Raw genomic sequence first — 16415 nt, 5'->3', positions numbered from 1 at the left:
GGATACAAAAAAAGATTAAGAACTCTTGGACCCAGACCATCTCTATGGTGCCTTCCATATTAAAATTCTCATTGATGAAATCTTTGGGTTTTCAGTTTAAGAAACACTTATTACTCAACTACTGTATACGGTGCTTTGTGCTAGGCACTGGGAGACACATAGTGAAATAAGCCTAGTGTATACCCCACAAGGAGCATACACAGGAAGGTGAGTGTCACACTTTAAGGGAGCTGCTGTAGGAAGACCCAGATATTTACCAGAAGAAGCGAAACCAGCCAGTGATGCTGAAAGCAACAAGCTTCTCATGTTTCTTATGGGTACATTTGACCTTCCATAAGGGAAGGCCCTTACCTTGAGGCACTGGTAAGAACTGGAGAGGGGCAGGAATGAGGGAGCAAGGACACCATTGAACACCCAGCAGGGCTGGATTCTTTCACTGGGGGACTTAGGGCCTTGGGTGAGATGACCTTGAAGCCATGGGCAGGAGGAGGAAGGGGATGGATGATCAATCAATCAATCAATTAGCAAAGCATTTTTATTCAGTGTCTGTTATGTGCCAGGACCTATGTTAGTCACTGAGATCTTATATATATATATATATATATATATATATATATATATATATATATATGAAATAAAGACAAAATGAAACAGTTGCAACCCTTAAGGAGCTTACATTCTAAGGGGAGGCAATAAGTACAAATAGAAGTCTATGCAAACTATTGTTGCTGTCTGTCCTTCTTGAAGAGAACCATGGCATCAGGATGCCATGACTTGCAAGTGAATTGGATTTAAGTGAGGGAGGGCTGTGCAAAGTCATCAGCCTCACTTTCTCCTCTGGAGTCATCAGGGTTCAGTGGCGAGATATAGATCAGGACGACTGGCGATGGCCTCGGATGATGTAAACTATATCTGATATATGGACTCCAGCCCAGTGGTGCCCTCTGAAGCTGATGCCCAGCTTGTGCCAATTTACTGTGATCACCCTTGGGTCAGTGCCATGAAACAGGGTCCTTCCGCCCTGGGGCAGAGCACCAGGAGTTTTAGAGAGAGAGGGGAGGGAGTCTTAACTCTGGTCCATCTGGTATCATATCATCATCGTCATCATCATCATCTCATTTGATTGTCATGGCAACCTTAGAGGAAGCATGGTATAGTGGGAAAGAGGACTGGCTCTAGAATCAGAGGACTTGAATTCAAATCTTCCCTCTGATATTTTACCTGGGTGAGGTTGGGTATGTTACTTGGTCTCTATGGACCTCAAGCTCCTCATCTGTAATATCAAAGAGCTGGGCCTAATGGCTTCTGGGTTCCCTTCCATTGTCAGAGCTGTGATCCTGGGATCTGATTGGTTTCCCGCCTCTGATGTCATAAGCAAGTGGGTGTCAGCTAGGAAGATAAGGGGGAGTTCCAGAAAAGGGATAGGACAATAACAATAGCAAATAACAACAATAATAGTAACTAGCATTTATATAGCATTTTAAGATTTGCAAAGTGCTTTACGTACATTGTGTCCTTTGACCTTATCAACAACCCTATCAAGAAGGTGCCATTCTTGTCCCCAATTTCAGCTGGGAAAACTAGGCTGGGAATGGTTACATGCTTTGCCCAGGTTCACACACCTCATAAGTGTCTGAGGCAGAATTTGAACTCAGATCTTCCTGATTCCCTGGTCTGTACTTTGTGACATCACCTAGCTACCTGGGGAGGAAGGAGTTATCACACAGGAGGACAGAACAGAGACAGCCTGTGATCAGAAAGACCAAGGCCAGAAAACCCAGAAGTTTTTCTGAATCACCACAGGGGGATAAACTGATCAATATAACGCAAATTAGAGTATGATTAAGTACATAATAAAAGCTGAAATTCGTAGGGCATCTATGTAAATTAGCATTTGAGTGCATATATACAGACACACATGCATACATATACACATTGATGACAGTCCCCCTGGTGTAGTGGATAGAGCTAACTTCAGAGCTAGGATGGCCTGGGTTCAAGTCTCATCTCTGAAAGATACCCTCTCTAGGCCTTAGGAAACTCTCTAAGATTATAAATTTCAGAGAAGATGCCTGTCTGCACCAGTGCAGAGAGTTTTCATACCTGGGAGTTCCCAATGTGAATAAAATCACAGTTCCTGTTCAGTTGTGTCCGACTCTTTGTGACCCTATTTGGGCTTTTCTTGGCAAAGATACTGGATTGATTTTTCATTTCCTTCTCCAGTTCATTTTACAGATGAGGCAACTGAAGCAAACAGAGTGAAATGACTTGCCCAGGGTCACACAGCTAAGTGTCTGAGGCTGGATTTGAACTCAGAAAGATGAGTCTTCCTGACTCCAGGCCTGGCACTCTATCCACTGCACCACCTAGCTTCCTGGTCCAGTTCCTAGCCAAGCCTATATACACACATATATACTTCTTATGTATATGTTTACATATTGTTCTCCCCAATAAGATGTATCCTCCTTAAGGGTAGGGACTATTTTGGGTTTGTCTTTTGTATCCTGGTATAGGGTAGAATCTTATACACAGTACATGTTTATGTGGAAATGAAATGCCTAATACGTGCGTCTAAAACATCAAGTGGGGATGGAGAGAGGTCCTGGGCTAGAGACATAGATTGGGGAGACATGTTGGTATTTTGAATGTGGAAATAGCTGACCTACCCAATGGAGAAGGGGGTTGGCTGGCCAATTCCAGGGAACATTGCCACTTTCCTTTTACAGGGAAAAAAATGTCAAGCATATCTACTCATACTCCCAGAGCTTGTGTTTGTGCTGTTTGGGAGAACACAATGAAGGATCAGATAAAATGCAGGGGAATCTGGTTCACATATCTCCATGAGAGAAGTATAACTAAGCCACATGTGTTGTAGCAATCTATTCCCAGAGTTGGCTTCTGGGCATCAGGGCACTAGCTGTCTTTGGGCAGCAGGCTTCCAGCCTGGGCCCCTTCCTGCTGGGCTTCCATGAGATTGGAGGGGGTCAAGACCTTGCTTGGCTCCCCCTCCCAATAACCAGTTACCACTCTCCACCTAATGAAGATCAATTTCTTGTTCTCTTTGTTAGCTGAGATGCCTCGACAGTTTCCCAAGCTGAACATTTCAGAGGTGGATGAGCAGGTGCGACTGCTGGCCGAAAAGGTGTTTGCTAAGGTGCTCCGGGAGGAAGACAGCAAAGATGCCTTATCGCTGTTCACTGTGCCCGAGGACTGCCCCATTGGGCAGAAGGAGGCCAAAGAGCGAGAGCTGGAGAAAGAGTTGGCTGAGCAGAAGTCCGTGGAGACGGCCAAAAGGTGGGTCTGATGGCCTCTTCTCATTGGCAGAGAAACATCTGCCAATCTACTCCGTCTTGTTATCTGTCTCAAGTACTGGAGCCTTTAAAAACAGACTGGCCCTGGACTCAAGCCTTTAGATTTATTTTGAAATGAGCAACACTAACCAGTTTTAAATCTGGTTGAAATGATCTAAAATCTTAATTCTCCCTGCTGCTTTATTAGCTGATTGGAGGTAGTGTGGTAGAGTGGGAAGGGTGTTGGAACTAGGAATCGGAGAAGGGAATTTCAGGCTTGGCTGTGCTCTTACCTGGGAGGCTGGGGAAAGGTCACTGTCCATCTGAATCTGTTTCCTCATCATGCTTCGATGTAGGATCATGGATTTAAAGCTAGAGGAATGTAGAGGTCATCTATCTCAACCTTGGCATTCTCCTTCTGTGGATCCTCCAGGCAGAAAGCATTTTTAAAGTGCTGACTATGTGCTAGGCACTGGGGCTTCAAAGAGTAAGAGAAATAGTTCCTGTCTGCAGGGACATGTACATATATAAGGCAGCTCATTACAGAGGAGAGGCACAGGATCTGGGTTCAAATCTTGGCTCTGCCATTTTCCACCCTTTGTAATCATGAATAAGTTGATTAATTTCTCTTGGCTTCGATTTCTTTAACTGTAAAATGAGGGGGTTGAATTATATGACTTTAGAGGTCGCTTCTGGCTCTAAATCTAGGATTCTATTTTCCTAAGTAAGGACAAGGTAATTTTACAGATAAGGAAACTGAGACCCCCAAAGAATTAAGTGACAAGTTCAGGGGCCCATTAAATAGGTAAGTGTCAGAGGCAGGATTTGAACCCAGGTACTCTCACTCCAGATCTGCTGTATCATATTGCCTTACCAGCATTTTTCCATCCACCCCAAAAAGTAGTCCTCTCCCTTCTTTCCCCAATATACTCAAATAAGCCTTTTCTATTATTCTTAGCATTCCTCTACGGATTCACTCCACTCTGAGCTTGTTGTGGCTTTCAGCCCCTTAGATGAGAGGATTCACTGGGATAGTTGAGCCAGCTGACTGGCCATGGGCATTTTGGGACAGCTAGCTGACACAGGGGTTAGAGCACTGGACCTGGAATCAGGAAGACCTGAGTTCAAATCTAGCCTCAGGCACTAACTGTGTGACCCTGGGCAAGTCACTTCACCTCTATTTGCCTCAGTTTGCTTATCCTTAAAATGAGAATCAGGATAGCACTTACCTCCTAGTGTTGTTGTGAGGATCAAATAAGATAATAATTGCAAATCACTTAGTACAGCTTAGTACAGTACTATAGTACTATAGTACATAGCAAGCACTATATAAATGTTAGCTGTTATTATTGTTGTTATTATCCCATTTTGGACTCAGGTTCAGAATTTTTACTTCCACCTTAGGTCCAAAACTTAAGTCATTGACAGAGCATTTCCAGTGTGACTTTAAGGACTTCAGGGAAATACAATCCACTTCTGGCTTTACTGTGGCCTGGTGAAGAGGAAGCTGAGATAGGAATTTGGTGCATCTTAGCAAAAAGAAAAAGAAGTTGAACATCTTGGGGACTGGTGCCAGGGAAAGAGGCTTGACTTTCTGCTGGAGAATTAGGGCCTGCACTTCTGAGACAATGACACCCAGGTTCACAGTGGACAGTGACCAGGGGCTACATTGGCACTTTTGACTTCATAGGGTACTGGATCATGAGCTAGGCCTTCTGGTCCAATACCCACCCCCCTTTTTACAGGTGTAACAAACAGGGCCTTTTTGCCTTTTTTTTTTTTCATGTGAGGCAATTGGGGTTAAGTGACTTGCCCAGAGTCACACAGCTGGTGAGTGTTATGTGTCTGAGGCCAGATTTGAACTTGGGTCCTCCTGACTCCAGGGCCACTACTCTATCCACTGCGACACCTAGCTGCACCTCCTTTTTGCTTTTGTTGAGGTCGGATCTGGGAGAGTGGTCCAAGGGTGAAAGAATTCACTTCAACATTCTTGGTAGCCAACGGAAGCCTTGTTAGCCAGAAGCTAATGAAAGGCCCTGATATTTGGGAGAACCAGGCTTATATAGGGGTTTCAGAATGATGATGAGGGTTTTTTATGGGGTTGAAGATTAAGGACAGGATAAGGACAAAAGGATGAGGAAGAAAGTTGCTTATAAGATAAGGAGGAATTTTGTGACACAGGATGAGGGAGATGGTTGACAGGATAAGGAGAACAGGGGGACACAGGATAAAAAAAAGCAATTCTTTTGGTCTTACAAGATAAGGAGAAGTCCTATGGTATTTCAAGATAATGGGAGAAGGACTTTAGGATGTTCTCAAGTAACAGGATGAGCTACAGAATAAGCCCCAACTCACCTCAGGAGGGGCTTCGAGAAGTACTGGAAAAGCAACTTTTAATATTCTTTTTAACCCTTAGGGCACCATATGCTGTGTCCACATCACATTGTCCAAGGCGCTGAGAGAGCTATAGACATGAATAAAATATGGAGCCCTTCCCTTGTGCACCATCACAGATACCCTTGTTCCTGTAACACAGCAGTCAAAGCCCTGGGATTCCTACCCTGCTTTTGTCACTGACTATCCCTGGGCCCCTGAGAAAATCACTTAGCCCCTCTAAGCCTCAGTTTCCTCCCCAGAGAAATCATTAGGTAAATGGCCTCTGAGGTCCTGTACATCCATGAGGACCCAGGAGTTTAAGGGTACTTAAGGTCACATGGATAGTATTTGAATCCAGGACCTCTGACTCCTGACTTTTCATTGTTCCATGCTGCCTCTAAGGTTGCCCTAACAATTTTTATTTTTATTTTTTATTATCATTATTATTATTATTTTCAAAAAGCTGGGACAATTTTTTCACCCTGTGCATTTTTTATATTTTCTTGAAAAATATGGAAAACAAGCTTTTAAAAAGTTTGTGTTTCTTAGGTGGCACAGTGGATAGAGCACCGGCCATGGAGTCAGGAAGACCTGAGTTCAAATCCGGCCTCAGAGACATAGCACTTACTAGCTGTGTGACCCTGGGCAAGTCACTTAACCCCATTGCCTAGCTTTCCCCAAAAAAGGTTTGCGTTTCAAACAGAGCTACTTGACTATGCTTTTATTTTTTTGTTTTTTGTTTTTTTGACAATTCCAAATCCTTTATATGGTTGAGACCTCCTAAATCATATTCTTTTTTTTTATTTGTTTTTTGCTAGGCAATGAGGTTAAGTGACTTGCCCAGGGTCACACAGTTAGTAAGTGTCAAGTGTCTGGTCTGAAACCGGATTTGAATTTAGTTGACTATACTTTTAAATCCAAATCACTCTGGCTGTCATTGAATGGCCAATAATAGCCCCCAGTCCAAGATTCTGAGCCTCATTGTTTAGGTTTTGATGGCTTAGAATGAATGTAAATAGCAATTATTTTTTGTTCTGGCCTGAAACTTCTCCTTCCTGTTGGATACTTGTGATGGTAAACTAGGCCATCTTTGTCTCAATTCTTGCACTTAGTCCTTGAATGGCCATTGCCTCTGACACACAGAGACCTGGGAAACACCTCAGTTTAGAAAGTCACTCATTGAATCCCAGGCCATCAACAGTCATCTTGACTTTTGCTGTGCCACTGGATTTCTATGACTCTGGAGGAGAGACTTTGCACAGCTCTGTCTCACTTAAATACTTTCACGTGCAAGTCATCACCCTTGTAATGTCTTTGGACCTCTTCCCTAAGGAAGGTAATAAGAACAAGAAGAGGAACTATCAAATAACATGATGTGTAGTTTGTAAAGCTGTGCTGTCGTTCAGTCATTTCAGACTCTTGGTGACCACATGGGGAGTTTTCTTGGCAAAGATACTGGAGGGGTTTGCCATTTCCTTCTCCAGCTCATTTTGCAGATGAGAAAACTGAGGCAAACAGCATGAAGTGACTTGCCCAGGGTCATACTGCTAGTAAAGTGTCTAAGGCCAGATTTGAACTCAGAAAGATGAGTCTTCCTAACTCCAGTCTAGCACTCTGTGCACTATGGCACCACCTAGCTGCCCCTGTAATACTATAGCTCTGGGTAAACATTAATGCCAGCCCGCCCCAAGGAGAAGTCACAGTTTTCCTTGCCTAAGGAATAAGTGAAGCTTAACATTACAGTGTTTCTATTTTTCTTCTTTCTCTTCTCTATTCTGTTGTTACTACTCAGGACAAAGCCCGCAGACCATGCGGACGGAAAGGACAAGGTCATAAGACCTTAGATTTAGAACCTTAAGAGACTGTAGAGGTCATTGAATTCAACTTCTGCATTTTACAGATGAAGAAACTGAGACCCACAGAGACTTGCCCAGGGTCACACAGACAGTATCTTTTGATCCTCCTGGCCCCATTGAACCCTTCCTTGCAAGGAAGAAAATTTAAACAAAACTGACCAACCAAATAACTGCGTCTGACAGAGTAGGAAGCATTCTGTCTCCATAGCGTCCCCTCCCCGAAGTAGGAAATTTACAAAGCTGCTCTGAAGCTCTTGGTGAACACTGTCTATGAGTATACATGTAGCATATGGTGTCTGAGTGTATACATTTCCCGGACTACAGTTACTTCTAATAGTTACTCTTATTCTGACTTCACCTTTGCTACATACTGAGGCAAAGGGAAGGCTTCTTTTTCCAGATGTCCAAAAGGCAACACTTTACTCTGGGACATTCTCTCCCCAGCTTCACCTCTGCTCCTGGCATCTTCTTCACATTCCAGGTTGAAAATAATAAAACACGGGCCTCCTAGTATCCAAACATCCTGAATCTGGGCCTTTGTTGTTCAAGGCCCCACCACCTCCCCAGGATGTTTCACACCGGGAACTGAGAGGTTAGGGGGAAAAATGTCTCTGTTAATTCTTAGGATCCTTGGTGTTTAGAATCAGAGGATGTTGTTGTTGGATGGGACTTCAGAAATCATTTTGTCCAGTATTCTTATTTCGCAGAAAATGAAACTGAGGCCCACAGAGGAATTCATAGACTTGAAGGATCATAGATTTCTACCTTGAAGGGACCTCAGGTGTTCTGTCTAACTCTCTCATTTTATAGATGAGGCTTTTTGAGGCTAGAGAGGTTAAGACACTTCCCTAGGGTCACACAGGTAACTAGAACCAGATGCATGATTTGAACCCAGGTCTTCTGACTTCAAATTCAACCTAAGGTTAGTGGTAGTTAGGATTGGGACTAGAACCTGGACTTAGGGGCAGCTAGAAAGCACAGTGAATAGAGTGCCAGGCCTGGAGTCAGGAAGGCTCATCTTCCTGGGTTCAAATCCAGCCTCAGACACTAGCTGTGTGACCCTGGACAAGTCACTTCACCCTGTTTGCCTCAGTTTCCTTATATGTAAAATGAACTAGAGAAGAATATGACAAACCACTCTAGTATCTTTGCCAAGAAAACTCCAAATGGGATCATGAAAAGTTGGACGTGACTAAAAAACTCAACAACAAAAATGCTTACTATCTGTGTGACCTTGGGCAAATCCTTTACCCTTTCTGGGCCTCAGTTTCCTCATTTATAAGCTAAGAGGTTGGGCTAGATGATCTCCTCTCCTCTTCTCCCATGGATGAGCTTAGCTAAGAACAGAGAGACTCTTCCCTAGAGGGTTGGCCACTAGGGAATAGCTTTATTTCCCCCAGCAGAAGTAAATTCATGAAACCCAACTATGACGCTGCTTTTGGGAAAGCACAACTGAGCACATTGAAGAACCATAAAAATCTGAAGTCAAAAAAGAAAATAATCTTAGCCCCAGAAATTCCTCTAATCATGTTCATTCCTGGCTTTTCCAATATATAGCCTTAGGTCATGACATTGGGCATGGTGTAGTGGCAGTTATGGTATAGTGGGTAAAGAACAGGCCCTGGAGTCAGAATAACCTGGGTTCAAATCCTCCTTCGAACACCTACAAGTATAGGCAGTTCTTCAGACAAAACATTAATAATGATCAGATACCTTGAAGATAAAGAGAAGAAATACATCTTGTTGTACTGAGGAACAACTGAAGAGATTGTCTTGATCCTTTTGGAACTGAGTAAATATCTTGGGGTGGGGGAAATCATTAGAGATTTTTCTCATTTAAAATAAAAATTATAGGAAGATATTTTGGATAAAATCTGTCTTAGGAATCTTTTTTTTTAAGATTGTTGCCTCAAAACTGAACAGGGTATGCATATTCATAATTTTAGAAGAGGGGGAGTTATCTAAAACAGGAGTTATGTTGAATATTAGCTTGTATTTCATAAATCATCTCTATTTCTACAAAACACTTTCATGGTGAAATTTTTCACCTAAATTATAAATAAGCAAATAAAATTATATGCCAAAAAAAAGTATCCCAGGCAATTCTCCAAGACTATAAGATGACTGAAAGGTGCTAATCTATATTCATAACTTTACTAAGAGTTTCTTCTGTACTACTCCTAAGACCAGTCTATACATGCATGCAGATATAGCAGTCTGTACACACACACATAGACAGGGTGTCTCTAAAGCCTTAAGCTATTAAGGAAATTACACTAAGATTTTGAGTATGTACACACTTACACACACACACACACACACGCGCGCGCACGTGCACACACATGTATATGTATATATGTACTCATATGTGTGTATATATACTCATATGTGTGTATATATACACACATGTACATATGTATATATATATAAATATATATTATTTAAATACTTTTGGACTGAATCTATGATTTCATTAGTTATAGCAGACTTTATTTTGCTTACTCAGAATATTATAAAAAATGCTCAAGATCATTGTGCTGAACCTAAAGTCAGCTTAGACCTAGGTTCTAATTCTACCCCTGATACTTATTAGCCTTGTGACCCCTGGGTAAGCCACTTAAATAAACTCTGTCCTCATCTGTAAAATAGGGATAATGATAGCATCTACCTCCCAAAGTTGTTGTTAGAATAAAACAAGATAATATTTGTAAACTATTTTGTAATTTCAAGGTGATTTACGTGGTTTACAATTCATTTTCTCATTTTGTCCCCACAACAATTCGGTGAAGTAGGCCATGTGAGAAAGATGGCTAAGATAGGATTGACCTGGATTTCCTGACTCTATAGGAGAAGGCTTAAAAAAACCAAACTCATATTATCACATTATATTTTATGTATTATACATTATATATTAAATATATAGTGATATATCATAATAATATAGTAATATATTATGTACTATATATAATAATAACATAGTAACATGTTATAGTGTCATAATAACATAGTAATATATATTATATTACTGTATTGTTATATTGTAAATTAATAAGCATTTACTTTCTTTTCTTCCCGCATGCCCCCTTCTAATTGAAAAAATTAAAAAAGAAAACCTATATTAATGACAAGCGTATTTGGTCAAGGCAAACACATTTCCATATTGGCTGTGTCCAAAGATGAGGGTCTCATTCTGCATTTTGAGTCTATCATCTTAGGAATTGTGGGTGATCCTTGTGTTCTTAAGCCTTTCAAACTTGTTTGCCAGAAGTCTTTTCCTATACCATCTTTTCTCACAATTCTTTGGAACCCTGGTACTTGCAGTAGGATTTTCTCTCCATGTGCTCTGGATTTGCTGTTAGGAAGACTTAGGTTCAATTCCCATCTCAGACACTTTCTAGCTGTGTGGCCCTGGGCAAGTCACTATTTGCCTCAGTTCCTCATCTGTAAAATGAGCTGGAGAAGGAAATGGCAGACCATTTCAGTAAATGACTACACATTTTTTTCCCGTAAGTACAGTGGGAAGCCCTAAGTCATAATTACTGTTGAGAAATAACTGATTCCTTAAATTACGACCAAACAGGAGGTGGAAAAGTTAGGCTCTGAATGAGACCACTGAGTCCTCTCAACAGTGGTTTTATTTTAGGGGGTGGTGCTGGGGAATGGGGTGAAAGGGCATGACCATCAGTTTTCCTGGCTATCTCCTTCTGGGGTTATGGAGTGAGTATTGGCCCCATGAGGGTCTGATTCAGCATCCTTGCCACTGGATCATGCTCGAATTGCCAGAATGAGACTTGGACTCTGGTACTGATGAAGTATTGGTCAGGAGCCTGAGACTCAGGATGGCACATCTGGTGCAAACTTCCTAGATCCTTAGAAGGAGAGTGCTGACCAGCGAGTTGATCAATCTCCAGGCTTGAGGGAAGGCCTGTCCAGGCATCCATGCCTGGTTCAGGGGTAAGGGCAATGAGCCGGGAAAACCCTGATGGTGACCCATTAAACTGGCTCTTCCCTCTGACTCAGACAAACAGTAAGACATGTGTAGGCAAGGCGTTTCCACTTGGCAGCCTAGCTGATCTGGAAAATAGCCAACAAACAGCAATGAAGCCAAACAGTCTTTGACTAGGCCAAAATGGGTGGCTCCAAGTGCAAATATGAAAGCTCTTATACTTAGAGAAGTGACCCTCGCAGTAAAAGGGGAATGAAGGAGATGTAAGAAGAAGAGAGAGGGAGAAGAGGAACACTAAGGGAGAAAAAGACAGAGAGGAGGGAGGTGGCGAGGAAGAAGCAGAAATCTGGTAGTTGGGGGAAGGGGTTAAATCTGACATGTATATTTTTAAAAATTCATTTTATTGATGTTCTTGAAGTCATTTCCTTGTCCGGTCCCAAGATCTTGCCTGACAATGTGTACAATATTCTGTCTTAGATGGTTTTTCATGTCTTCTCTAGGGCCTTCATTAGTGTTTCCATTACTCTGAAGTGTATCGATGGTAACTAGACTTCTCTAGGCCCCACATAGCTGTTCACTTGGACTATGCAATATAAACTCCTTGAGGGTAGGCACTGTCTGATTTTTGCTTTTGTATCCCCTGCACCTAGTATAGATAGTATTTGGCACACATATAGTAGGTGTGTAATAAATACATTTTTAAACACTGTGGATTCAGAGTGGCTTATGGCCTTACGTTGTTGCCAGTTGAAATGATGAGTTGTTGTTCAACTACTCTGAACTTTGGTTCATGCCCTTGGTTTGTTGAAGCCATAATGGCTATCTGGAGGATATTAGTCTACATGCCGTATGTAGCAGCATTGACCAGAATACAAACCAGGTGAAATCAGGCCCAGGTTGGATCTGTCCCCCAGCTGTAGATTTCCTTACCTGGCAGAAAGGGAGGAGATGGGAGGGAGCTATAAATCCTCTTCTCCATCAGTGCTCATAACTGGGATCTGAACACACTTAGACATGGTTTAACATTAAATTTAATTTTTTCAATTGGCATTCATTTTCTCTACCCTCACCCCTTGGGGGAAAAAAAAGGAAAAACAAAACTCTTGTTATAAATATGACTATTTAAGCAAAACATATTGGCTGTGGCTCCCAAATGGCACACTTTTAAGAAAATAAATTTTTGTTGAAATCTTTTGTTTTTAAGTCATCCATATTTCCAACTGCTTCTGTTCCCCAATTTACTCATTCATTCAAGTATCAGTAAACATTTGTTAAGGCCTAACACGTGCCAGGCACTGGGCTAAATTGGGGATACAAAAAGAGGCAAAAGATAATTCTTGCCCTCAGGGAAGCTCTCTGTCTAATCTCTCCTCCCAAAAAGCCATCCCTTACAGTAAAGAATGATGAAAGAGGAAGAAAAAAGCAAAGGGTGAACTGTTATGCAATCTGAACATACTTGTAACCCTAAATCACAACACTAGCTAGTTTGGGGGTTCTTAACCTTGCTTGTAACTCCTCTGGTAATCTAGAGAAGCCTATGGGCAGACCTTTTCTCAGAATAATTTTTTTTATTAATTTATTTTGATTTATCAACAATTACTTCCATATGTTTTTGAGTTTAAAATTTTTCTCCCCCTTCCTCTCTACTTCTCTCCCTAAGACAGCATGCAATCTGATATTGGCTATACATATACATTCCTATTAAACATATTTTCACATTAGTCATGTTGTAAGGAAGAATTAGAACCAATTGGAGGAACCACCAGAAAGAGAAAACAAAACAAAACAGAAGAAAAAAATAGCAAGTAGTATGCTTCGATCTGCATTCAGATTCCATAGTTCTTTCTTTGGATGTGGATAGGATTTTCCATCGTGAGACCTTTGGAGATGTTTTAAATTCTTGTATTGCTGAGAAGAGCAAAATCTAACAACATTAGTCATCGCACAATGTGGCTGTTACTGTATATAACATTCTCCTGGTTCTGCTCACTTCACTCCACATCAGACCATACAAGTCTTTCCAGGTTTTTCTGAAGTCTGCCTGCTCATCATTTCTTATAGCACAATAGTAGTCCATTACATTCATATAACACAACTTGTTCAGCCATTCCTCAATTGATGGGCATCCTCTCAATTTCCAATTCTTGGAACCACAAAAAGAGCTGCTATAAATATTTTTGTACCTGTGGGTCCTTTTCCCATTTTTATGATCTCTTTGGGATGCAGCCCTAGAAGTGCTATTGCCAAAGGGGATTCACATTTTTATAGCACTTTGGGCATAGTTCCAAATTGCTCTTCAAAATGGTTGGATCATTTCACAACTCCACCAACAATGCATTAGTGTTCCAATTTTCCCACATCTTCTCCAACATTTATCATTGTCCTGTTTTGTCATGTTAGCCAATCTGATAGGTGTGATGTGGTACCTCAGAGTTGTTTTGATTTGCATTTCTCTAATCCATAGTGATTTAGAGCATTTTTTCAGAATAATATTTTTAATGCACAAAATAAAATATATTGGATTCCAAAGAAAATCACTTATATCAATACAGTTATCATGATGTAAACAAACAAAAACAAGTTCATGGACCCCCAGTTAAGAGTCCTTGTTCTTGTTCTACGTCTGGTAAGGCTAACAGGGATAAATCGTGCATTTCCCAAGTGTTTTGCTGACATTATCTTGTTTGGTGCCTACAACCACCCTTTGAGGTAAGTGCTATTGTATCCCCATTTTACAGATAAGGAAACTGAGTCTCCTCAAGGTGAAGTGATTTATCTGAGGTTAATCAGTGAGTGAATAGCAGGCCTGGCATCTGACTTTGACTCATGTATTACGCCTGCATGATTCTGGTTTCCATTGGGGGAGAATCTCTAGGCTATCTGACCAGGAAAACATCTTGGCTTGGCTGAGCATCGAGAGTCTAGACCTGCAGTTGTTTCTCTACATATACAGAGTGTGCAGAGCCCACGACCGCGGTGGCAGGGGCTATTCTTCTTCCCGGCCAGCTAGCACTGTTAACATTCATATTGATGGAGGCCAAAACCATCTTGGGGCTCCCCCGGGGCAGAAGAAAACCGTCCAGAGCCCTCTGGGGCAAGAACTGCCTTCCACAGAGAGAGAACTGAGCCATGGTGTAGTACCAGCAAACCGAGTGGCCAGAGCGGCCTCCCATGGCCGATGCTTGGATGCTGCCTCTCTCAGCGCTGGCCATGTACTCATGGAAGCAAGGGGCAGCTCTCCTCATTTTTTGTGCTGTCTCTGAACTTCCTGCAGAGATGTTTGTGGGTAATGAATGGTTTTCTCTAGTTAGGGCAGCGGTGAAAAAGGTGTTCTAAAAATAGAGGCCAGGCCAGGAGATGACATAGCAGCGGTGAGCGGTTTCTTTCACTCCCTTCCTAGCCTCAGGTCCAACTGGATGCTTCAGGCTGAGCATTTCTGTATTCTGTGGAGAATAATGTGGAGAAAATGGTGTCAAGGAGCCAATATTTCTCTGGGTAAGAATGTCCCAGAACTGAACACGGCTCCAGTGGGAAGCTCAGTACTGGGGTGTGAACCCAAACCAGCTGACCATTCACTGAAGGAGATACCATAACCCTATGTGCCCTCAGTGTGCTGACAAGATACTTTCCCTTAGCAGTTTCAAGACTATGTGATTTGAGTTTTCATTGTAAGTATTAAGAATAGTTTGCATTTATATAATTCTTTAAGGTTTGCAAAGGGCTTTCCCTGCTTCGCAATAACCCAATGAGATAAGCACTATTATCATCTCCATTTTACAGATGAGGGACCTAAGGCTAAGTGACTTGTCCAGAGTCACAAAGCTGCTGAGTATCTGACCCCAGGTCTATGCACCTTGAAGCAGCTAGGTAGCACAGTGAATGGTTATTATTGTTGTTGTTGTTTGTCCTTTAGTTATTGAAGAGGACCTTGATATCAGGAACATGATATCATGACTTGCAAATGAATAGGGTTTAAGTGAGGCAGGGCTGTATAAAGTCACCAGCCTCACTTTGTTCTCAAGAGCCATCTGGGTCCAGTGGCAAGATATAGATCAGGATGACTGGAGATGGCCCCCACAGTGAATGGAGTGCTAGACTGGGAGTCAGGAAGACCTGAGTTCAAATGCTCCCTTATATACTAGTTGTATGACCCTGGGCAAATTACTTAACCTCTCATCTCAAATGAGATGAGAATACTGGGAAAGCACTGTACAAATGCTAGTTATTATTATTATTGTTACTATGCTGCCTTCTAAGAAGGGGCATTCTCTCCACTAACAGATTTCTTCATCAAGCAGTTTTTTCCTTCCTTGTAAATAATCTTTATATGGTCTTGTGATGGAAAAAAAAAATCACCTGGTAGACAACCTTCTGGTGAGGAATCTTTCAGCATCTGGTCCTTGGCCAACATTTACATGGTCCATTAATGAAAAGACCCTTCTAGAAGATTAGTAGGACTTTGAGAACCCAAAGACTCCACCATGATCCATCAGAGGAAGGTGTCAGTGGAGATAGGCAAGAATTGTGTAAGTGAGGCTCAAAGAGGGTAAGCCTGGCCCCCAAGGTCATATAGATAGTAAGTGGTGGAGGTTGGCCTCACACCTAGCTCCCAAGACTCTTTGTCTTGAGATTTTCCCTCTAGTATTTTCTTAAGCCTTCCCATGCTTCCTTTTCTTTTTTTTCCTTTTCTTTCTTTCTTTCTTTCTTTTTTTTTTTTTTTTGGTGAGGCAATGGGGTTAAGTGACTTGCCCAAGGTCACACAGCTAGTACGTGTCAAGTGTTTGGTCTGAGGCCGGATTTGAACTCAGGTCCTCCTGACTTCAGGGCCGGTGCTCTATCCACTGTGCCACCTAGCTGCCCCCCATGCTTCCTTTTCTTAAAAAGAATCTCCTAATAAGAGCCAAGAAACCCTTCTCAAAAGTCTGTTGATGAATGATAAGCATCATT

The 16415-nt window shown here is 41.9% G+C and overlaps 1 protein-coding gene across 5 annotated transcripts in view; it reads left to right on the top strand.

Annotated features, from left to right (window-relative positions):
* AMPD3 (adenosine monophosphate deaminase 3) overlaps positions 1-16415 on the top strand; it is an 84023-nt gene that overhangs the window by 22760 nt on the left and 44848 nt on the right. For all 5 annotated transcript variants that reach the window (XM_027852649.1, XM_027852645.1, XM_027852648.1 and 2 more), the window contains one exon: positions 3069-3294. In XM_027852649.1, the coding sequence (XP_027708450.1) occupies positions 3074-3294 (221 nt within the window). In that variant the 5' untranslated portion in view covers positions 3069-3073. The remainder of the gene's footprint in view (positions 1-3068; positions 3295-16415) is intronic.

Source organism: Vombatus ursinus, unplaced genomic scaffold (assembly GCF_900497805.2).
Source record: "Vombatus ursinus unplaced genomic scaffold, bare-nosed wombat genome assembly UNPS02009770.1, whole genome shotgun sequence".
NCBI classification, from domain to species: Eukaryota; Metazoa; Chordata; class Mammalia; order Diprotodontia; family Vombatidae; genus Vombatus; species Vombatus ursinus.
The sequence above is the reverse complement of the archived record's forward strand: the minus strand, read 5'-3'. Positions and strand labels throughout refer to the sequence as shown.